Here is a 17,824-nt window from a genome sequence, read left to right on the forward strand (position 1 = left end):
GGGAAATGGATTCAAACATCCACTCTGTAAAGAGGGAAGGAGTCCTCAGTGTAGTTGCAAAGATCTTTGTTTTTAGTCTCAGGGTTATTTTACTTAGAGATTGTGCACTCCTACTCTGGGTAAAGTCTACAGTATTAGGAGGTATGGGCATGTTAAAAGAATGTACATGAATTTTCAGAATGTGTGTGCATGTATATAAACTAAATCCCATTCTTAGTGTGACATTTGCTTGTTAAAAATGTGAAAGTGACAAAAAATGCTCTTAAATTTCTATGAGTTGTGTTTCAATAAGATTGTAATATAATGTCCCCCATGAGTATACAAGATCAAGTCCTTGCTTCACTTGCAGTACACAATAGAGACATTTTTAATAAAGCATAGATTATAATCTCATCAGAGGAATGGTAATGGATAGTTTGAAAATGAGGTGAATATTCATAGATCAAAAGAGCTCTCAAAGACACACAGTGATAAATATCCAAACCCAGCGGTGTAAGCTGTGCTTTCAAAATATCCAAGCATGTTTTCTAAACAGCGGAGTGTACATTTGGGGCTCTATTCTGCAAGCAAATATACACACGAGTAACTTTGCTCATATGAGACTTTCTGTTTACTTCAGTGGGACTATTCACATGATACAGTTACTGCTGTGTGTACACATTTTCATGATCAGACAATGCACATGCAAATGTGTGCTTTGTATGTTCAGTTACTAGGTTGTATGTATACAAGCATATTTTAAAGATACTTTAAAATAGAAGGTTAGGCAAAGAAATGTAACATATAACAGTGATAGCAAGTACAATCACAGAAGTTAAGTACAAGTCAAATATGTGTATGGATGTCACAGGGTCCACTCACTGCTAGGGGCGTCTCTCCTGGCCACTTTAGGGATTAGCTCCTTCCAGGTGCTGTGCCCTCCTCTGGCGCTCTCTCCATCCAGGGGACCCTCTCGCTCCAGGAGCTGCAGCTTCCTCTTCGTGACTTGGCCCTCCAGGCACGTCACTATCGTCCTCACCTTCCAGGGTATCGAAGTATTTCAGCACAAACTATCCCGGGCAGTCCAATCTCCACTTCCCCAGTGGCTGGTAGGGGAACCCGGGCCCGCCCTCTACCCCAGGTTCCATCTCAGGGGCCCTCTCTTCAGCAGCCAAGGTCTGTCTTGCTGCTTTTCCCCTGAGCCTTCGCTGTCTTTCTGGCTCTCCCCACACTCTGGGGTTGCCAGCCGCACAACTCCCTTCTCCCGGGGAATGACTGACTGCAGACTACTTCCCTGAGCCTCCAGCTGCTCTCAGCTCCTGGGCTTTACACAGTCGCCTCCTGTTCCCATCCAGCTGAGCCTCCTCTAATTAATCCCTGCTCCCTGGCTCTTCCTTCAGGTGCAGCCTGGACAGTTAATTGGCCTACCTAGCCATCTTGACCCCTTCAGGTCTTGTGTGGGGTGGATACCCCATCACAATGGAATTAGATGGCTTGACAACTTGTTTTCTCTGCTTTCTTTTTTGGTTGGCGCCAGACCCACTCCCCCAGATGTTGATACTTTGGACTACAAGATAATGACCTGTAATTGCAAAGCATGGTCCATATGTAACCAAATATTGCCTACTTTTCAGCAATCCTTGCCTTTCAATTCAGTTCCTAAAGCTAAATGATATAAATAATAATATTTAATATTGAAGACTTCTGTTGTGTTTCATCTAAACAGATCCTAATTGCCAGAAGGACCTTGTGCCAAGAACAAGTTGCTGCAGCAGAAGAAATCTTGCAAGTTTTGACACGTAATATTTCAAGCCAGGTGTCCCTCCCGGATTTTGAGACAGCTGGGCTACCAACACGAATTAAAGAAGTCAGAGAGAGACTCCAGGTCTCTGTTCCCTATCACTATCATATTCAGTACACAGATATCCTTATCTGTAGTATTAAATGGTTAGAAAAATGTCTTTTAGGGTCCATGTAAAATATAAATATTTTTAAAATATTTGAGCGACTCTTCTCTTGTCAGGTGCAAAATGAGAAAAGATTTCAAAATTAATATCCAAAGCTGAGAAACTTGAGTCATGTTATAAAGGAATATTTTAATTGTTTTAACGATACTCATGCACACTCTACAAATTGTCTTTCTTCCTAGGCTGCCATGAATAACCTAGACCTTGTCTCACCCAAATCTGAAGAGACTCTGTCAGAAAAGGAGGTCATGATCAATTTTGAAAAATCCCAGAAGGAGCTTGAAACATCTATTTTAAAAGCTATGCAACTCATTAGCCAAAAAGTGAGCCCTGATGAGCACATTTCAAAAAATGAGGTGGGTTCAAATATTTACTTCCTACCTGTGTCATATGAAGCTTTTGACTATCAGAGCACATTATTTCATAGTGAGATTTTGTGACTAAAAAAATCTTACACAAGTGGTCCCCAAATTTTTCAGGGTCATCCCTCCCTTACCCATCTGCCCCCCCTCGCACTCTGAGCCGGGGCCGGGAGTGTGGCTGCGGTTCCTGGGGTGGGGAAACGCAGACATGGGTAAGGGGGCTGAGGCTGGTGCCGCAGCTGGGGGCAGGGCTGGGTCTGGGAATAGAGCTGCAGCCAGAGGCCAGGGCCAGGTGTGGAGCCACGGTCGGGGGCTGGGGGTGGGGCTGGGCATGGGACCAGGAGCTGGCGCCAGGGCTGAAGATGGGGCCAGAGCAGAGCTGGGAACGGAGCGGGGCTGGGTGGCACTCCCTCCAACCCATCCAACCCCCCCTGCTCCTTGTCCCCTGACTGCCCACTCCCAGGACCCCAGCCCCTATCCAACCCCCCCGTCCCCTGACTGCCCCCCCGACCCCTATCCATACCCCCACCTCGTGACAGGCCCCCCGGGACTCCCATGCCTATCCAACCCCCCTCGCTCCCCATCCCCTGACCGCTCCCCCCAACCTCCGCCCCATCCAACTGCTCCCTGTCTCCTGACTGCCCCCCCAGAACCTCTGCCCATCCAACTGCCCCTGCTCCCTGATTGCCCCCCGAGACCTCCTGCCCCTTATCCAACCCCCCTGCTCCCTTACCATGCTGCTCAGAGCAGCAGGAGCTCGCTGCCCGGCAGGAGCAGCGGGCCAGAGTGCTGGCAGCGCGAGACGCTGAGGCTGCGGGGGAGGAGGGACAGCAGGGGAGGGGCCGGGAGCTAGCCTCCCCGGCCGGGAGCTCAAGGGCCGGGCAGGACAGTCCCGCGCACCGCATGTGGCCCACTGGCTGTAGTTTGCCCATCTCTGCTTTATCATGTGCCCCAGCTCTGGGACAAACTTTTCAAATGTGGATATAGATGCTGAGTGCCTCAGTTTTTTGGGTGCCTAACTTGTGACTCCTTAAAGAGGCCTGATTCTCAGGAAGTGCTGAGTACCCACCCTCGGAAAATCCAGACCCCTTTAAAGTGTCTTAAGTTGGGCACCCAAAAGCATTAGTCACTTTTGAAAAACTTGGCCTAAATTGCACAGTTTAGGACTGCCTTGGGCTGAAAAGCAGTGCAGAACCAGCACTGGGAATGCTCATAGGGATTCTGTCACGGGGCGCCTCCTGCTGGGCATTTTGGGAATTAGCTCAGTCCCAGCAGGTATGCCCTCGGGTGGTGATGGCTCTCCCGTCCTCGCCTCCGCCTGCAGACCCATTACGGCTCCTTTCTCTCGGTGTCTGCTTCGTGGCACAGCCCTCTGGCTGTGTCACCATCCGGTTCCGCCCCCCGCCGGACTCCCCCATCGAGAGTCCAGCCACTCCTCACAGCAACTTGGCAGTCCCCAGCCAGGCCACTCCTTCAACAGCTAGTTGGGGTGGGGGGAGCACCCAGGCCTGCCCACTACTCTGGGCCCCGGCTCAGGGACCCTGTAAACAGCAGCTTCCTGCTGCCTCTTCCTTCCAGCTCACTGTCTCTATTCCCTGGGCCACTTCCCCGCAGTGTCAGTTCCTTCTGCTCCTGCCTCTGGCTGCAGCTCCTTTTCCCTCTTCTCAGGGCCTTGAGCCTGTAAGTCCTGGCAGCCCACCAGGAGCTCTCCCTAGCTCCCCCGGTTCCTGCTAGCACCTGCCCTTCCCCAGGTGCTGATCCCGCTGTAACCCTCTAGGAAGCCAGTCTTCTCCCTAGGGCTCCTTGCAGCAGACTAACTCCCTCTGGTCTGCAGCTTCCTTTTATATGGGCCGACTGGGCCCTGATTGGCTAGTCCATCTGCCGCCCTAACTGTCTGCACACCCCGCCCTAATTGGCTGTTTCCCCTGCAGCCCCTCCTTTGACTGGCTGTTGCTCAGCCTCCCTAGGCTGGTTTTAACCCCCTCAAGGCCAGTGCGGGCCAGGCGCCCCGTCACAAAGTCACAGACCCCTCCCTTGCTTCCTGTCACATACAGGAGGTGTGCCCCATTGTCTGGGCATAAGGAGGGAGAATAGCCACTGATCCACTTTGTCCATTCCCCCTTGGTACAAAATGTTCTGGTGAGAGGTGTTGTGGGAGCTGTACCTGCACTTTCCCAAGCGCAGGGGCTGCAGTTGTCCTTGGCTCATTTTCAGACACAGAAAGTGCAGAAGTGCAATTGTACTCTGGCCCACCTATGCATCCACACAAGGGCCTGGGACAATCTGGCCTTTTGCCATTGCAGCCCAATAATAAGGACCTTGTCATTCATTATTGTATAGTTTTGATATGATAATGAAATTGTTTTACGATATACATAAGCGAAGATCAATTCTGTTTTGTTTTTTTCAGGAAGCTTTTAGCATTTTGGACACAGGAATTCTTGAAAATTTTTTGAATGCAGCTGACCAATTGAAAAATATTTCACCAGCTCATGAAAAGTTAGCAGTGGAGGAAAGATGCAAAGATGTTCGTGAAAGATGGGAGGTGAGAAAATATACATAAGAGAATGAGTTGCTTTTTCTTATCAGACCTGGTCTCTTGAAAAACAAATTTTTGTATTTGCTTTGTAGCCCATTGTCACCCCATGACCATCACACTGAGACAGTGCTTTCTGTACTTTGCAGGCAGTTCATCGTGAAATCATATCATGTATTCAGTTCATAATGGAAATTGAAATAGGGAAATTTAATGCAACTTTTTCAAAACTCAGTAAGCAAATAAATAAAGAGAAGAAACTCCTTAGCATGGGTAAAACCAAGGGACTTATAAAAGAACACGAGGTACTGTATAAAAACGCTATCCTCAACTTCTCTGCTTGGTGACTGTATTGTATATCCTTCTGCATTTTATCATTTAATTTTCTTTCTAACTTCAGACTGTTCCTTCACTGCACTAAGCAGGCTTTCAAAGAGTCACCTCCTTGCCAGTAGAATGCTACATTTTTTCAGTTTATACCTTACTTTATAATCATCTCTTACAGCTGGTTTTATTTTTAATCCTTAATTACTCAAAATGTAATAATTGAAAAAACAAACTTGATGTGCACTGTAGCGCCCATTCAATGTAGTAGTTGCATGGCTAAGGTCCCATCCATAGAGCTGACTCTACTAATAATGGTTGTACGGAAGCCTCCGTTTAACTCCTTGTTTGTGTTGCACACAAACTAGTCACATGACTTTAAGTGGTGCTTTATGGTTCATAGGCCTGTGCTAGTCCTCTGCCAAGGGGTAAATTTCACACAGTGTGTAATAAACTTTGGTTTACATTTAACATTTTTACTCATGTCTCTTTCTCAGTCATCTCTTCTTTAATTTTCTTTTCACCTTAGGTGAACCTAGCCATCACTGTATTCCCCAAGATCTGCCCATATTTATTTCTTACAGGGATTCTAGGTGTGAACTCCTGGCCTCGGTAAAGTCAATATGAGTTTTGCCATTAACCTTAACTGGGTCAGGATTTCACCCAAGGTGTTTTTATGTGAGGAAAACCAGCACACACTGTATATAAAAGCATAAAGAGAAACAAGCATGTATACCAGATGCATTCTATTCCTCTCATATTGGCCAAGAGAGTAGAGTGTCATTTCTTTCATTGTAGTTGCTTCTTACAGAGGAGAGAGAGTGATGGAGAATATTTTGGGAAAATGTCTCAGTCCAGCTGTCACTGAAGTCAATGGGAGATTTGCTATTGACTTCAGTGGGAGCAGAATTGGTAGCTAAAATTGGAATAAAGAAGAAAAGACCCATGTAAGACAGGGAAAATTTCACATTGCAAAGATATTAAGTGAGGAAGTATTGGTCTGTTGGTTAGAGCTGGGGACTGCAAGTCAGGACTCCTGGTTTCTGTTCTTGGCTCTGGTTAGAATATGATCAGGTAATCATTTCGGCCCAGATTTTAAAAAATATTTAGGCACCTAACTTCTATTAATTTCAGTGGGGTTTAAGTGCTTGAATACCTTTAAAAATCTGGTCTTTAACCCTTTTGTGCCTTTACTCAGGTGTAAAATTGGGGCTAACACTTGCCTGCGTCAGAGGGATTTTGTGAGAGTTAATTTATGTTTTCAAAGTGGTTTGAGAGCCTCAGTTGAAAGTGCATTTACATGACAAAAGAACACTAAATATAACAATGTATGAAAATAACCACATTGTTATAATTTATCATGTGCTTGTTTCTTCATTTAGGCTTTTTTTTCTCCTGAAGGCAGCCTGGGGGAACTAAACAGCTGCCTACAAGTTCTTAAAGCAATGTGTGAAAGACTGACTGCAGAAGAAACTCACCTGGAAACAAAGACACTAATTGCAGAGTGTGAACAAAAGCAAGAAGAACTTCAAAAATGTGCGGCAGATGCTTACGTAACTCTGCTGTCCCATGTTGGCGGTGGCCAGGCATCTAAACAAGGGTGAGTATTTTGCGGGACAATGTATCCTAGCTCCATAAAACTGAGACATCTAGAGCATCCTCCTGTTGTTGCAGGATTGTAACCTGGAGTATATTTTCTCGTGTAATTGTTCTTTTAAAATATTTTAATGAACTAGTCTATGTCATGTTAGATTAATCTTTGGCAGAGTTGCAGGGTTTGTTTTTGTCTTTTGATATATACTGCATGATTGCAATGTTTTTTCTTTCTATTCACTAGTTGTTGCTGTTATTATTAAGCTGAAATTTCTTTTAAACCTTAGGGGCTCTATACTTGCTCCTGAGAATGGAGAAAAGAAAACATCTTCCCAATCAGTTGATATACTTTCAACTCAGGAGGTATGGAATTCAGATCATAGACTCATCGGGTTAGAAGGGACTGCAAGGATCATCTACTCTGCCCCCCTGCCAAGATGCAGGATTTGTTGTGTCTAACCCATCCAAGACAGATGGCTAAAGACATACCATTAGCAAATATTGGTTTATCTAGAGTGGATCACGGGCAAATGGAGAGCAATTATTATGTCTGTCTATATCACAGTGGGACTCAAGCACTCCAGTCAAAGCTCAGGTCCCGTCACAATGTACAAATTCTTATTGAAAAGAAAGTCTCTGCCCCAGAGAACTTACAGTCTAGTTCCTCTCTCTGAGTGGAAGTCATTCCTGTGAAAAGGGCCAGCTCAAGGCCCACTTAAGTTCTCAAAATAGGACTCAAGTCCTTATATTGCCCTTCTTGACGGGGTGAATTTCAGCCTCTAGCACTGGAGGAAACACACTTAGAATACTACATTCAGTTTTGGGCCCCTCAGTAGCCAAAAGATGTGAACAAAAATAGGAGGGGATATAGAGATGAAAAATGCTGCAGGGGTTCACTTCTAAGGAAATATTAAAATAAAAGAATATGTATAGCTTTATTAAACAATTGCTAATATAGAGGGATACAACTGTTTACCGTGAGTGGAATGCCATAGAGGAAGAGGTCTTGTTTAGAGTGTGGTCCAAGAGGACGACAATTCATGTGACCCGAGATGTACATAGGCAGCACAGTATTCATCAGCAAGACATCCAAAAACATGCTGGTAACCTACACAAAGAGTTCATCTTGAGTCTCCATTGTATTAGCACCAATGGCTGAGGATATAGACGAAACGTCTGTTAAGGTAGCTGAGGTTGCAGTATGCACTACTGTGATGAGGAAGCTCTCTCATGCTGTGCTACAAATACTGTCCATTGTATAGTGATGGAATCCGCTGCTTTGCTGATGGCTCAAGTGTCATGTGTATAGTCCATGGAAAGAGGTGTATTTCATAATTTTATAATTTTACTTAATAATCTAGTTTAAGTGAATCTTATGTTCATAAACTGAGCTGCTTCTCTCAGAAATTGGGTGTGTTTTGCATGAAGAAGTGATTGTTTCTTTCTGCAGTGTATTTATGTCTTCTGATCTTTGTTGAATGCATAGATATAAGGTAATGCAGTTATCAACATAACTGATTTTTACATTTGATTAGGCATCAGGACCAGTTTCAGATGTAATTTTGGAATCAGACGTGAAACAACAGAATGGTGAAAGCTGTACGAAAAAGTTTGAGAAAGACAGTGATTTGCCCATAGAGACTTTATTAGAGAGGTAATTTTTAAATGGCAAAATACGCACACTGAGAGATAATACTGTACTAAAAAGTTACAAGTAAATAGGAAATTTCGTATATCTGGACTATTTTTGCTATGCTGAATTCTGTTCTCTACTTATTCTTCTAAATTTTGTTTAACTATCTATTTAGCTTACTATACAGTCACTCACAGTAGTATCTAAATGTAAATTAGATCTCTATAACAAGGAAACTAGTGGATTTAGTGATTTTTTTGCTTTTCTCTCTTCCTTAGTTAGAGGAAGCTTTGCTTTTGGGGGGGGTGTATGTGCCTGAATATGATGAAGCCAAACATTCTGGGTCAAATTTCCAGAAATGCATTGTTTTTACACACAAAAGACCCATGTTTGAGCTTGAAATTAGACATTTACACACACAAATCAGGTGGCTAGGTGAGCAATTACTCCATTTTAAAGACAAATGCTTATTCATGTAAAATTTGGAATTTAGATAAAAAAACCAATTACATGAGCAAATTGCTGAACTTACTTTAATTGCCAATAAAGTAATGGCAATTAAAGTAATTGTTCATCAAGTCACAAAGAGAACTGGATAAATTCATGGTGGTTAAGTCCATTAATGGCTATTAGCCAGGATGGGTAAGGAATGGTGTCCCTAGCCTCTGTTTGTCAGAGGGTGGAGATGGATGGCAGGAGAGAGATCACTTGATCATTGCCTGTTAGGTTCACTCCCTCTGGGGCACCTGGCATTGGTCACTTTTGGTAGACAGGATACTGGGCTGGATGGACCTTTGGTCTGACCCTGTACGGCCATTCTTATGTTCTTACGTTCTAACCCCAATTATTTTTCCTTTCCTGTCTTCTATTCATGTAAAGTTGATACTGTCTAAGAACTATTGCCTCTTTTCCTAGCTTTGATACCCAGAGGAGTAATCTCGAACTTCATTTACAAAGAATCAGAGATGAAGTAGAGTCTCCTTTTACTGATGAAATAAAAGACACGTCATGCCTTCATAATAAGCTGCTAGATCTACAGGTGAATTTCAATCATTTTGAAGAATATGTTGCTTGTCTACAATTTATATGATATGTTAGGAAGAGGGGGTTAAATTACTCTCTTTTGAGGCCCTCTCTTTCAAGGTACTGAGCTGAGGGGTAATGAAGCTGCTGGCTTCAGTGGGAGTTGAGGACATTCAGCAGTCATAGGAAGGCTCAGCTCTTTGCGAGATTGAGGCCTTACACAGCAGTGGAGTTGTGCCGGTGTAGCTGAGAGGAGAGTTTGTACCATTGTGTGCAAAATTACTCCACCACTATTGTTGTTTGAGAGGATCTGAATTGTTTGTAAACAATTATTATAAACATTATTTTGTTATGCTCTAAATTTACTACACACAAAAAACTATGTTAAAAGAACATTGAAGTTGCAAAGTCAACTGCTCCTCCATATTATACTCCTGGGGGAACTCTGCAACAAAAAATTAAAAAATTCTGTGCACAATATTTCAAAATTCTGCATATTTTATTTGTCAAAATAACACAATATAATCACACCAGCTTGAATTATTTTTGGTCATTTATTTCAAAATACCTGTCAGCAAGTATGTCTGTAACAATACAGACAACAAAAAAGATTCAGGAAATGTTTTTTGACAAATAGATTCTTTACTAGGCATATTAATACAGAACTCTGAGTAATAATTCATTTAAACTACAATACAAAACCGTATTTCCTGTGCCCCTCAGAAGCAGTGCAAAGGCTTGGGGGAGTCAGGGGTAATGAAGGAGCTGAGGGAGAGGGAAGTAAATTGCTGAGAAGGAGCCTGGGTGTGAACTTTGAGGGTTGTTGGGTATGGGTGGGAAAAGTATGGAACAGGTTTTTTGGGGTGGGCCAGGGAGGGATTGTTAGGGAGCTTCCCCCATGCAGACCCTGGCTGACCCCTAGCTTCTCCCATTCAGTGAGGCACATCTGCTCCTGTCCCCATGTGTCCCTCCACCCCCACTCAGACATCCACTCCCCCACATCATGTGGCCCTGCAGCCCCTCCCCCGTCCCTGTGTGTCCCTGTACCCCCGCCTCCTTTCCCCACGTGTGTCTGTGCTCTCATTCAGCCACCCCCTGTCCCTATGTAGCTCTGCACTCCCTCCCCCATCACCATGTGGCCCTGCACCTCCCTTCCCCCTGTGGCCCTGTGCCTCCACTCCCATTCAGCCCCAGCCCCAGTCTGCTCTCACCCACTAGCCCTTATGAGCCCCCCGCAACAGCCCACGCTGTCTGTCTCCCTGTAGCCCCTGTCTCCTGACCTGGCCTGACAGGCGCTGCAAAAAAGGCAGGCTCTTTCTTTTCCCTAGCTGGCTGGGAGCTGCTGCTCTGTGCTAGCACCACAGCGCCCTCTGGTGGGCAAAAGGCAGAACTGCAGCAACATTTGAGCAGAAGCTTTTTTCTGTGCAAAAAAATTAAAAATATGTGTGGCTCATTAATTATGTGCGCACACAGTAGTGCAGAATTCCCCCAGGAGCAATATTACTCTTCCTCTCTGATGCCTGGGCCCTAAAATGGGGCCACTAAGAGCACAGGAGAGTTTCCTTGCTCTCAGTTCCACTTGGCGCCACACTTGCCCCTGGCAACCAGGAGGAACAGTTGCAGGGAAAATTCTATTCAGCCCCTGCATCCTGGGCTGGAGCATTTTCAGTCACTCTCTGAGCATGGCACATGCACAGTCCAATCACATCTAGGAGCTGTGAGGGTGTGAAACATACTCACTGCAGACAAAATCTTCGGAGAATTTAGGTGCTGAACTCCAACAAGTCTCTACTGAATATGTGAAAACCAAGCTAGTTCAAAGGATTATAAATTGGCCAAATTTGGGTGAATTTTCAAAGGGATGGTAAAAGACACATCTGACCCTCCTGTAAAATTTCAAATCCTTGCTACAAAGCATGGCGGCACTGGAGCTTCTCAGTGAAATGGGTGTAAGAATTTTTGTAAACATGGGTAGAACGATGTAATTTTTTCCCTAATCTTGTTCTGAAAAATGGCTGAAACGTAAAAAACAAAAAACAAACAAACAACAAAAAAGCCTGAGGCACCTGACATGGAAAATTCACAATTTCTATAATAACTCCTCTAAAGGTAATTTTCAAAATTGACCAGTCTGTTTGCACAATAATGATGCCTTTTGAATTAATTAAATATATGTATCTTCTTTTAGGTCATAGAGAGTAAAGCTAATTCTTGTTGGACACAGTTTGAAATTATTGCATCTAAGTTAGAAAATCTTATGGATGACACGGGGAAGCCTGTTATTTCTGAAACACAAAACAGACTCAACAGAGAGTGGAGTGAACTTCAGATTATTCTAAATGCCAGGTATAAAATATAATTGTACTTTGTGTTATTTGAGAAATAGTATGTCATCATACAATTAAAGAATGTATTGTATAGTATATATTTTGCATTGTAAGGCATAGTTAGGATTGTATGTTCTGCTCGAACCCTGGCATTTTCCAATTTAAACACACAAATTTAACATGATCTTAATGTATTTTTATGGAGTATCATATGCTATATATTAACGGTTCTCAAACTGTGGGTCGGGACCCCAAAGTGTAGGGTGACCAGATGTCCCGATTTTATAGGGACAGTCCAGATTTTTGGGTCTTTTTCTCATATAGGCTCCCATTGCCCCCCACCCCCATCCCGATTTTTCACATCTGCTGTCTGGTCACCCTACCAAAGTGGGTCATAACCCCATTTTAATGGGTTCGCTAGGGCCAGCATTAGACTTGCTGGGACCCAGGGCTGAAGCCTAAGCTCCACCTCCACCTTGGGCAATGGGGCTCGGGCTGCAGCCCCCTCACCTGGAGCAGCAGGGCTTGATCTGGGGCCCCCTTTCCCCTCACCCAGGGTGGCAGGGCTCGGGCTCCGACCCCCACCCCCAGGGGTCATGTAGTAACTTTATTGTCAGAAGGGGGGTTGCGGTGCAATGAAGTTTGAGAACCCCTGCTATATATGCTTCATATAATATACCATAGGCAATTAGAGATACTTACACTAAAAACCATAATAAACAAATCTATATTTTATAAGAACATAAGAATGGCCATACTGCGTCAGACCAAAGGTCCATCTAGCCCAGTATCCTGTTTTCTGACAGTGGCCAATGCCAGGTGCCCCACAGGGAATGAACAGAACAGGTAATCACCAAGTGATCCATTCCCTGTCACCCATTCCCAGGTTCTGGCAAACAGAGGCTAGGGACACCATCCCTGTCCATCCTGGCTAATAGCCATTGATGGACCTATCCTCCATGAACTTACCTAGTTGTTTTTTGAACCCTGTTATAGATTTGGCCTTCACAACGTCCTCTGGCAAGGAGTTCCACAGGTTGTGCGTTGTGTGAAAAAATACTTCCACTTTATAAGACCACTTTACAGTATCCCCAAGTTTTCTAGTACAGTTTTTTTCAACCTTCAAGTTAAAATCTTTGGAATTGGGCCTGCTCCTATTTAAGTCTGTGGTAAAACTTCTGTTGACATCAGTGAATTGCTCCCAAAGTCTAATAGCTAATTTTTGGTTTACAGTAAAATTGTGCTTTTTGCCCTGAAATATGTGCAGGATCTTTTCTTGCCAGCTTCTTTTGTTCATGTTTATTTACCTTTCTTCTAGAATGAAGTCTTTAAAGATTGCTTTGGAAGTTGTTTCGCCAATAGAAAATGAATTCATTCTTCTATGTGACTCAGACGAGCAACTCCACAGAAAGGACATTCAGCAATTTACTCTGACAAATATTGATCTCATTTATGGAGAACTGAAGGTAAGGAAAAACACAGAGGCCACATCTCAGTTTTCAAATGTGAGTACAAGGTGAAACTGCAAAAATAGGCATTTGTACATGCAAGAGCTGGATAACTGCATGGGACTTCTCACTCAGGGATTTGGGAATAGCTTCCAGTAGCCTGAGGTTTTTTTGACCCTTCTGACCTTTAACAGCATGCTGCCTGCTTCTTTCTGAATAACATTGCTATACAACAGTCATACCCAAGTGTACACCAATGGTACCCATTCAAAATGGAGTCACAAATAGTCCTTGTTCATAATTGTCTTTTTCTCATCCAAAATGGCATTGGTCCCAATCTAGCTGTTTAGTATCAGGTTTTCTGAGTTGAGGAAGCTCCTGCTGCTGCAAGCATGATCAGTAGCCTTTTCTGTGGATCTTACCATCCAAAACCAGCTCCCTAAAGATTCTTAGAGTCAACCTACTATGTGGTGTAATTCAGATTGCAGAATATTTCAGTAGACTATTATTACAACCCTGAGAAGTTCCCCCTGCTGGACACTCACCAGGCTGCAGTATGTTGGGTCCCACAAGGCCTCTGCTTGCTAAAGCTGAGCAGAGTTTAGATACTGTCTCTCTGGCACTGGACTTCTGGGCATACACTCTGGGTGCAGACCCTATGTCTGACCTCCTTCTTGGCAGTGGGGACCATACAGTCCAGTTGCCTAGGCTCTGAAACTGACTCCAGTTGTCTCAAGCTCTTGAGGTAGCTGCTGCATGCCCCCAGAGGTCCACCAAAGCTGTGGACCCTTTGGTTTACTGTTTTGTTCTTCAGGGAGTGCATGATACTGTAACCAAGTAACAGACTCTGCAGCGGGATTTCTCAGCACACCCGCATTTTATTTTTAGAGAAAGTATAAGACTCCCCGCGTAGGGCTGCCAACTTTGTAATATATAAAAACTGGACACTCCAGCAGGAGTGTCAGAACCTCCCCTGCCCCTTTCCCCTGAGGCCCTGCCCCTGCCCCACCTTGTCCCCCCAGGCCCCACTCCTGCCTCTTTCCCTGAGGCCCTGCCCCTGCCCCACCCATTCCTCCTGAGGTCCCACCCCTGTTCACTCCTCTTTCCCCTTCCCCCTGTCAATCGCTGCTCTTTCCCTCTCCCCCTGTGTGGGTCGGGAGGGACTCACCTGCAGAGCACGCAGTGCAACCGGGAGCCGATCGCCATTACAGCTTTTTTTAGCTGATTGGCTGGGCCTAGGGCTCATTTTTTTTCCAGCTATATGTTTTGCTTGGAATATGAGATACAATTTCTCTTTCACTTTGCTAACCGTGCTGTGGTTCTCTCAATTTCAGAACGTCCAGAGCTGTATAGTAAATGAGATTGAATTATGCAAACAACTGGAAAACCTAGACAGCTCAAGAGGAGATGAATTTAACCTAATAGATTTGCAAGCAGCACGCGAGATTATGCTTAAATATAAGAGGCAGTTTGAAGACATGAATCATAAAATGCAGGTCAGCGAAACGGTCCTCAAAGAACTGGAAGCTTTTTTGGCCTCATTGAGAAGAGTTAAACTTTCTATTGAGCATGCAACGGACTCTTCAATTTCTGACAAACCTGTGGTGCAAGGAAACACATCAAAAGAAGCCGTGCAGGAAGAAGTTTCTCTGATGAAAGAAAAGGCTAAATGTTTGGATGAGCGCTTGCAGATGGTTGATATCTGCTTGGAAGATGCTGAATGTGGGGGAAAGACTTGCTGTGAAAAACTCATTGCGGCTTTATCTGAAAAGGCAAACAAGGCTTTTGCCCATCTAAGTAAGCAGGAGCTCATCCAAGAAAATGAGTTACAGGAGATTTTTTCCACAAGAAATAATGAACTCTTAAAAAATATTCAAGATCTACACGATAAGATTAATAAAATAGGCTTGAAGGACCCAACAATTCCTGCTGTTCAACAAAGGTGAGTGTGTTTACTGGAGCTTTTTTAGATCCTTACTTAATAATTTCAATAAGTTCTGTTGGTCTGGTCTCTATGGCTCCAATCCAGCAAAGCACATAAACTTGTGTGTGACTTTAAGCATCAGCGTAGTCCCATTGAAGTCAACTGATTGTCATGTTGGATCAGGGACGGCTTTGTTTAAAAAGACTTCTCCATGATATTGCTTCTTTAACCCCATGCTACTACACTTTGTTTGCTTGAGGGAGTTGGGAGGGTTGAATCATTAGCTATAATGACCACCTCTGGTAGCAGTGAGGTTGTAGTTTACAAATGCTGCCAAGTAAAGTTATACAATATATTGCTAAATGGTGATACATACATTGTAGAAACTTTGTGTGTCAAAAGTCAGTGCATATCACATACGGCAAACTGAGAATTTTTCTAAAATGATCCGCATCTCCTCCTGTTAACTTATGGCATTTATATATTTGAGGTGGGTCTCTGCTCCCCTTCAGGAAAATTCATTCACCATGTATCACACAGGGATTTGATACATTTTGATCAATACTAATTTATATCCATTGCTTTATTCATGAAATCCATACATTGCCACGCTTTTAATTGAATAGGGCACCTGAACTGAGATTTTAAATTGGCCAGAGTGACACTCAGTAGTTGAAGGCACTGTAATTAGCTACATTAATATAGAACCTATTGGCCTGTGAAATTTTGGATGAGATCCTCAGATGGTGTAAATTGTTACAGCTCCACTGAAGAACTGAGCCAGATTACACCAGCTGAGGATCTGACCCTTCTACAATTAAAGTTAAGGCCAGCTTTCTGTTTAAAGCTCGTCTTTTCTAAATGTTCTGAAATCTACAGAGTTACTTGGATTGCCTTGAAATTTGGAGTGCCTCAGGGGTCACCGGCGCTAGGCATAAGCAGACTGGGTCTATGTCTCCGCTACAGCCTACGTTGGGAAAACTTAGGTCGCTCAGGGATGTGAATATTCCACCCCCCGAGCGACATATGTTACACCGACATAAGTTATGCCACTTGCAGAGGTGGGTTTTTTTATGCTGTTGGGAGAGCTCTCTTCCGTCGCCATAGAGTGTCTTCACCAGATGTGCTGCAGTGGTGCAGCTGTATCGGTACAGCTGTGCCACTGCAATGAGGTGCATGTAGACCTACCCTAAGCAACTGCTTAGCACCCCGAATGGGTCAGAGGGGCCCCCTATTACTAGTATGTGTTGTGGGGGAGGTGCCCAAAATATTCCTGTTTAGGGTCTCCAATGGACTAGCACCAGTTCTTCACAGGGTTCTGCTAGTGACCCAAATTTGGGGCCATTTCACCAAGGGGGTCCTGAGATACAGCTCCCGGAAAAAACATCTTTTTTTAAAGTTGACAGATTCTTGCAAAGCTATTTTGGGTCACAGACAGATCAAACAAGGGCTCTGATCATCACACAAGGGTGTCCAGTGCTCAAGGGTCACCCCAAGAGAGGGCATGCCAGCCACCCGCCCTTTGGGGGGAAATCAAATTAAAAGGTTATTTCAAAAAAGATTTTGCTTCTCCAGTTTGGCTTGTCACAAGCATCCTGCACTAATTCTTGTGTCAAATTGATGATACTGAGCATGCGGGGACAGAGGAATTACCGGGATTGTTAGCCTGCAAAGTTTCACACTAGCTGCAGACCTCAAGGGATGAGTAGTAGTCCTTTGAACCTGACCCACCTAGCTAGCATCAGTTGGAGTCCCACCCTTGGGCTGAAATATGGAAAAGGTTGGGAGGCTATTGCTGAAATCTGTCACTGCTGGAGGGTGGGGGAATGTAATCAAAGTAACTTTTTTTTTTTAAATTTAGATATGCAAATGATTGCTGACAGGGGAGGAGCATTTTAGGGGTGGAAGAGAGGGGGAAATAGGGGCAATAGGGGGTTGGAGCAGCATCAAGTGGATAGGGATAAATGAGGATGGGTGGTATGGATGGTGAGAGGGGTTGGGGGGCTCAGGTGAAGGGAAGGGGAGCGACACTGGGAAGGGGACATGGGTTGAGTGGCAGAGGACCTGGGGGACAATAGTGGCAGGCCTGCCTGTCAGCCCGAGATTCTCCCCTGCTATATGTGTGCATCAGAATCGGGGTGGGGGGAGTCTGAGCCCCTCTTCCTACTCCCCCATGTGAGCTGGAATCTGGGGGTCCCTGTCTGAGCCCCACTCTCTGCCCCCTGTGAGTGGGCCAGTATCTGGGACCCCTGCCTATCTGTGGGGGTTGGGCCCCCATCCCTGCTCTCCTCATGTGAGCCAGGCTTGCTTTTCCAGGGGTGTCTGAGCTCCTCTCCTGCCCCCCCTTTGGGAGCTGGGGATTCCTGCCCCCCAGGGGTGTCTTAACCCCTTGCCCCCTATGTGTGTGCCAGGATCTGGGGGCCCAGTGGCCCTGTGGGGGATCTGAGCCCCTCTCCCTGCCCCCCACCCTCCGCATGTGAGCTGGGATCTGGGATTCTTTGCTCTCCAGTGATATCTGAGCCCCACTCTCTGTCCCCATGTGTGTGCCAGAATCTGAGGGTCCCTGCCCATCTATGGGGGTCTAACCCTCACCCCCTCACTCCATCCATGTGATCCAGGTGATGAGATGTGGGTTTGCTTTTCTGGGGGGTCTGAGCCCCTCTCCCTACCCATTCTATGTGATCTGGGAGTCTCGACCCCCACTGTTG

At 44.9% G+C, this 17,824-nt stretch overlaps 1 protein-coding gene across 1 annotated transcript in view; it reads left to right on the top strand.

The window, feature by feature from the left end:
• SYNE2 (spectrin repeat containing nuclear envelope protein 2) overlaps positions 1-17,824 on the top strand; it is a 232,829-nt gene that overhangs the window by 37,127 nt on the left and 177,878 nt on the right. Inside the window, exons 19-29 of the mRNA XM_065404096.1 lie at positions 1,706-1,864; positions 2,129-2,302; positions 4,719-4,853; positions 4,994-5,149; positions 6,551-6,768; positions 7,049-7,124; positions 8,297-8,415; positions 9,310-9,433; positions 11,606-11,763; positions 13,063-13,210; positions 14,527-15,134. Of these exons, the coding sequence (XP_065260168.1) occupies positions 1,706-1,864; positions 2,129-2,302; positions 4,719-4,853; positions 4,994-5,149; positions 6,551-6,768; positions 7,049-7,124; positions 8,297-8,415; positions 9,310-9,433; positions 11,606-11,763; positions 13,063-13,210; positions 14,527-15,134 (2,075 nt within the window). The remainder of the gene's footprint in view (positions 1-1,705; positions 1,865-2,128; positions 2,303-4,718; positions 4,854-4,993; positions 5,150-6,550; positions 6,769-7,048; positions 7,125-8,296; positions 8,416-9,309; positions 9,434-11,605; positions 11,764-13,062; positions 13,211-14,526; positions 15,135-17,824) is intronic.

The sequence above is a fragment of the Emys orbicularis genome, chromosome 4 (genome assembly GCF_028017835.1).
Source record: "Emys orbicularis isolate rEmyOrb1 chromosome 4, rEmyOrb1.hap1, whole genome shotgun sequence".
Classification (NCBI taxonomy): domain Eukaryota; kingdom Metazoa; phylum Chordata; order Testudines; family Emydidae; genus Emys; species Emys orbicularis.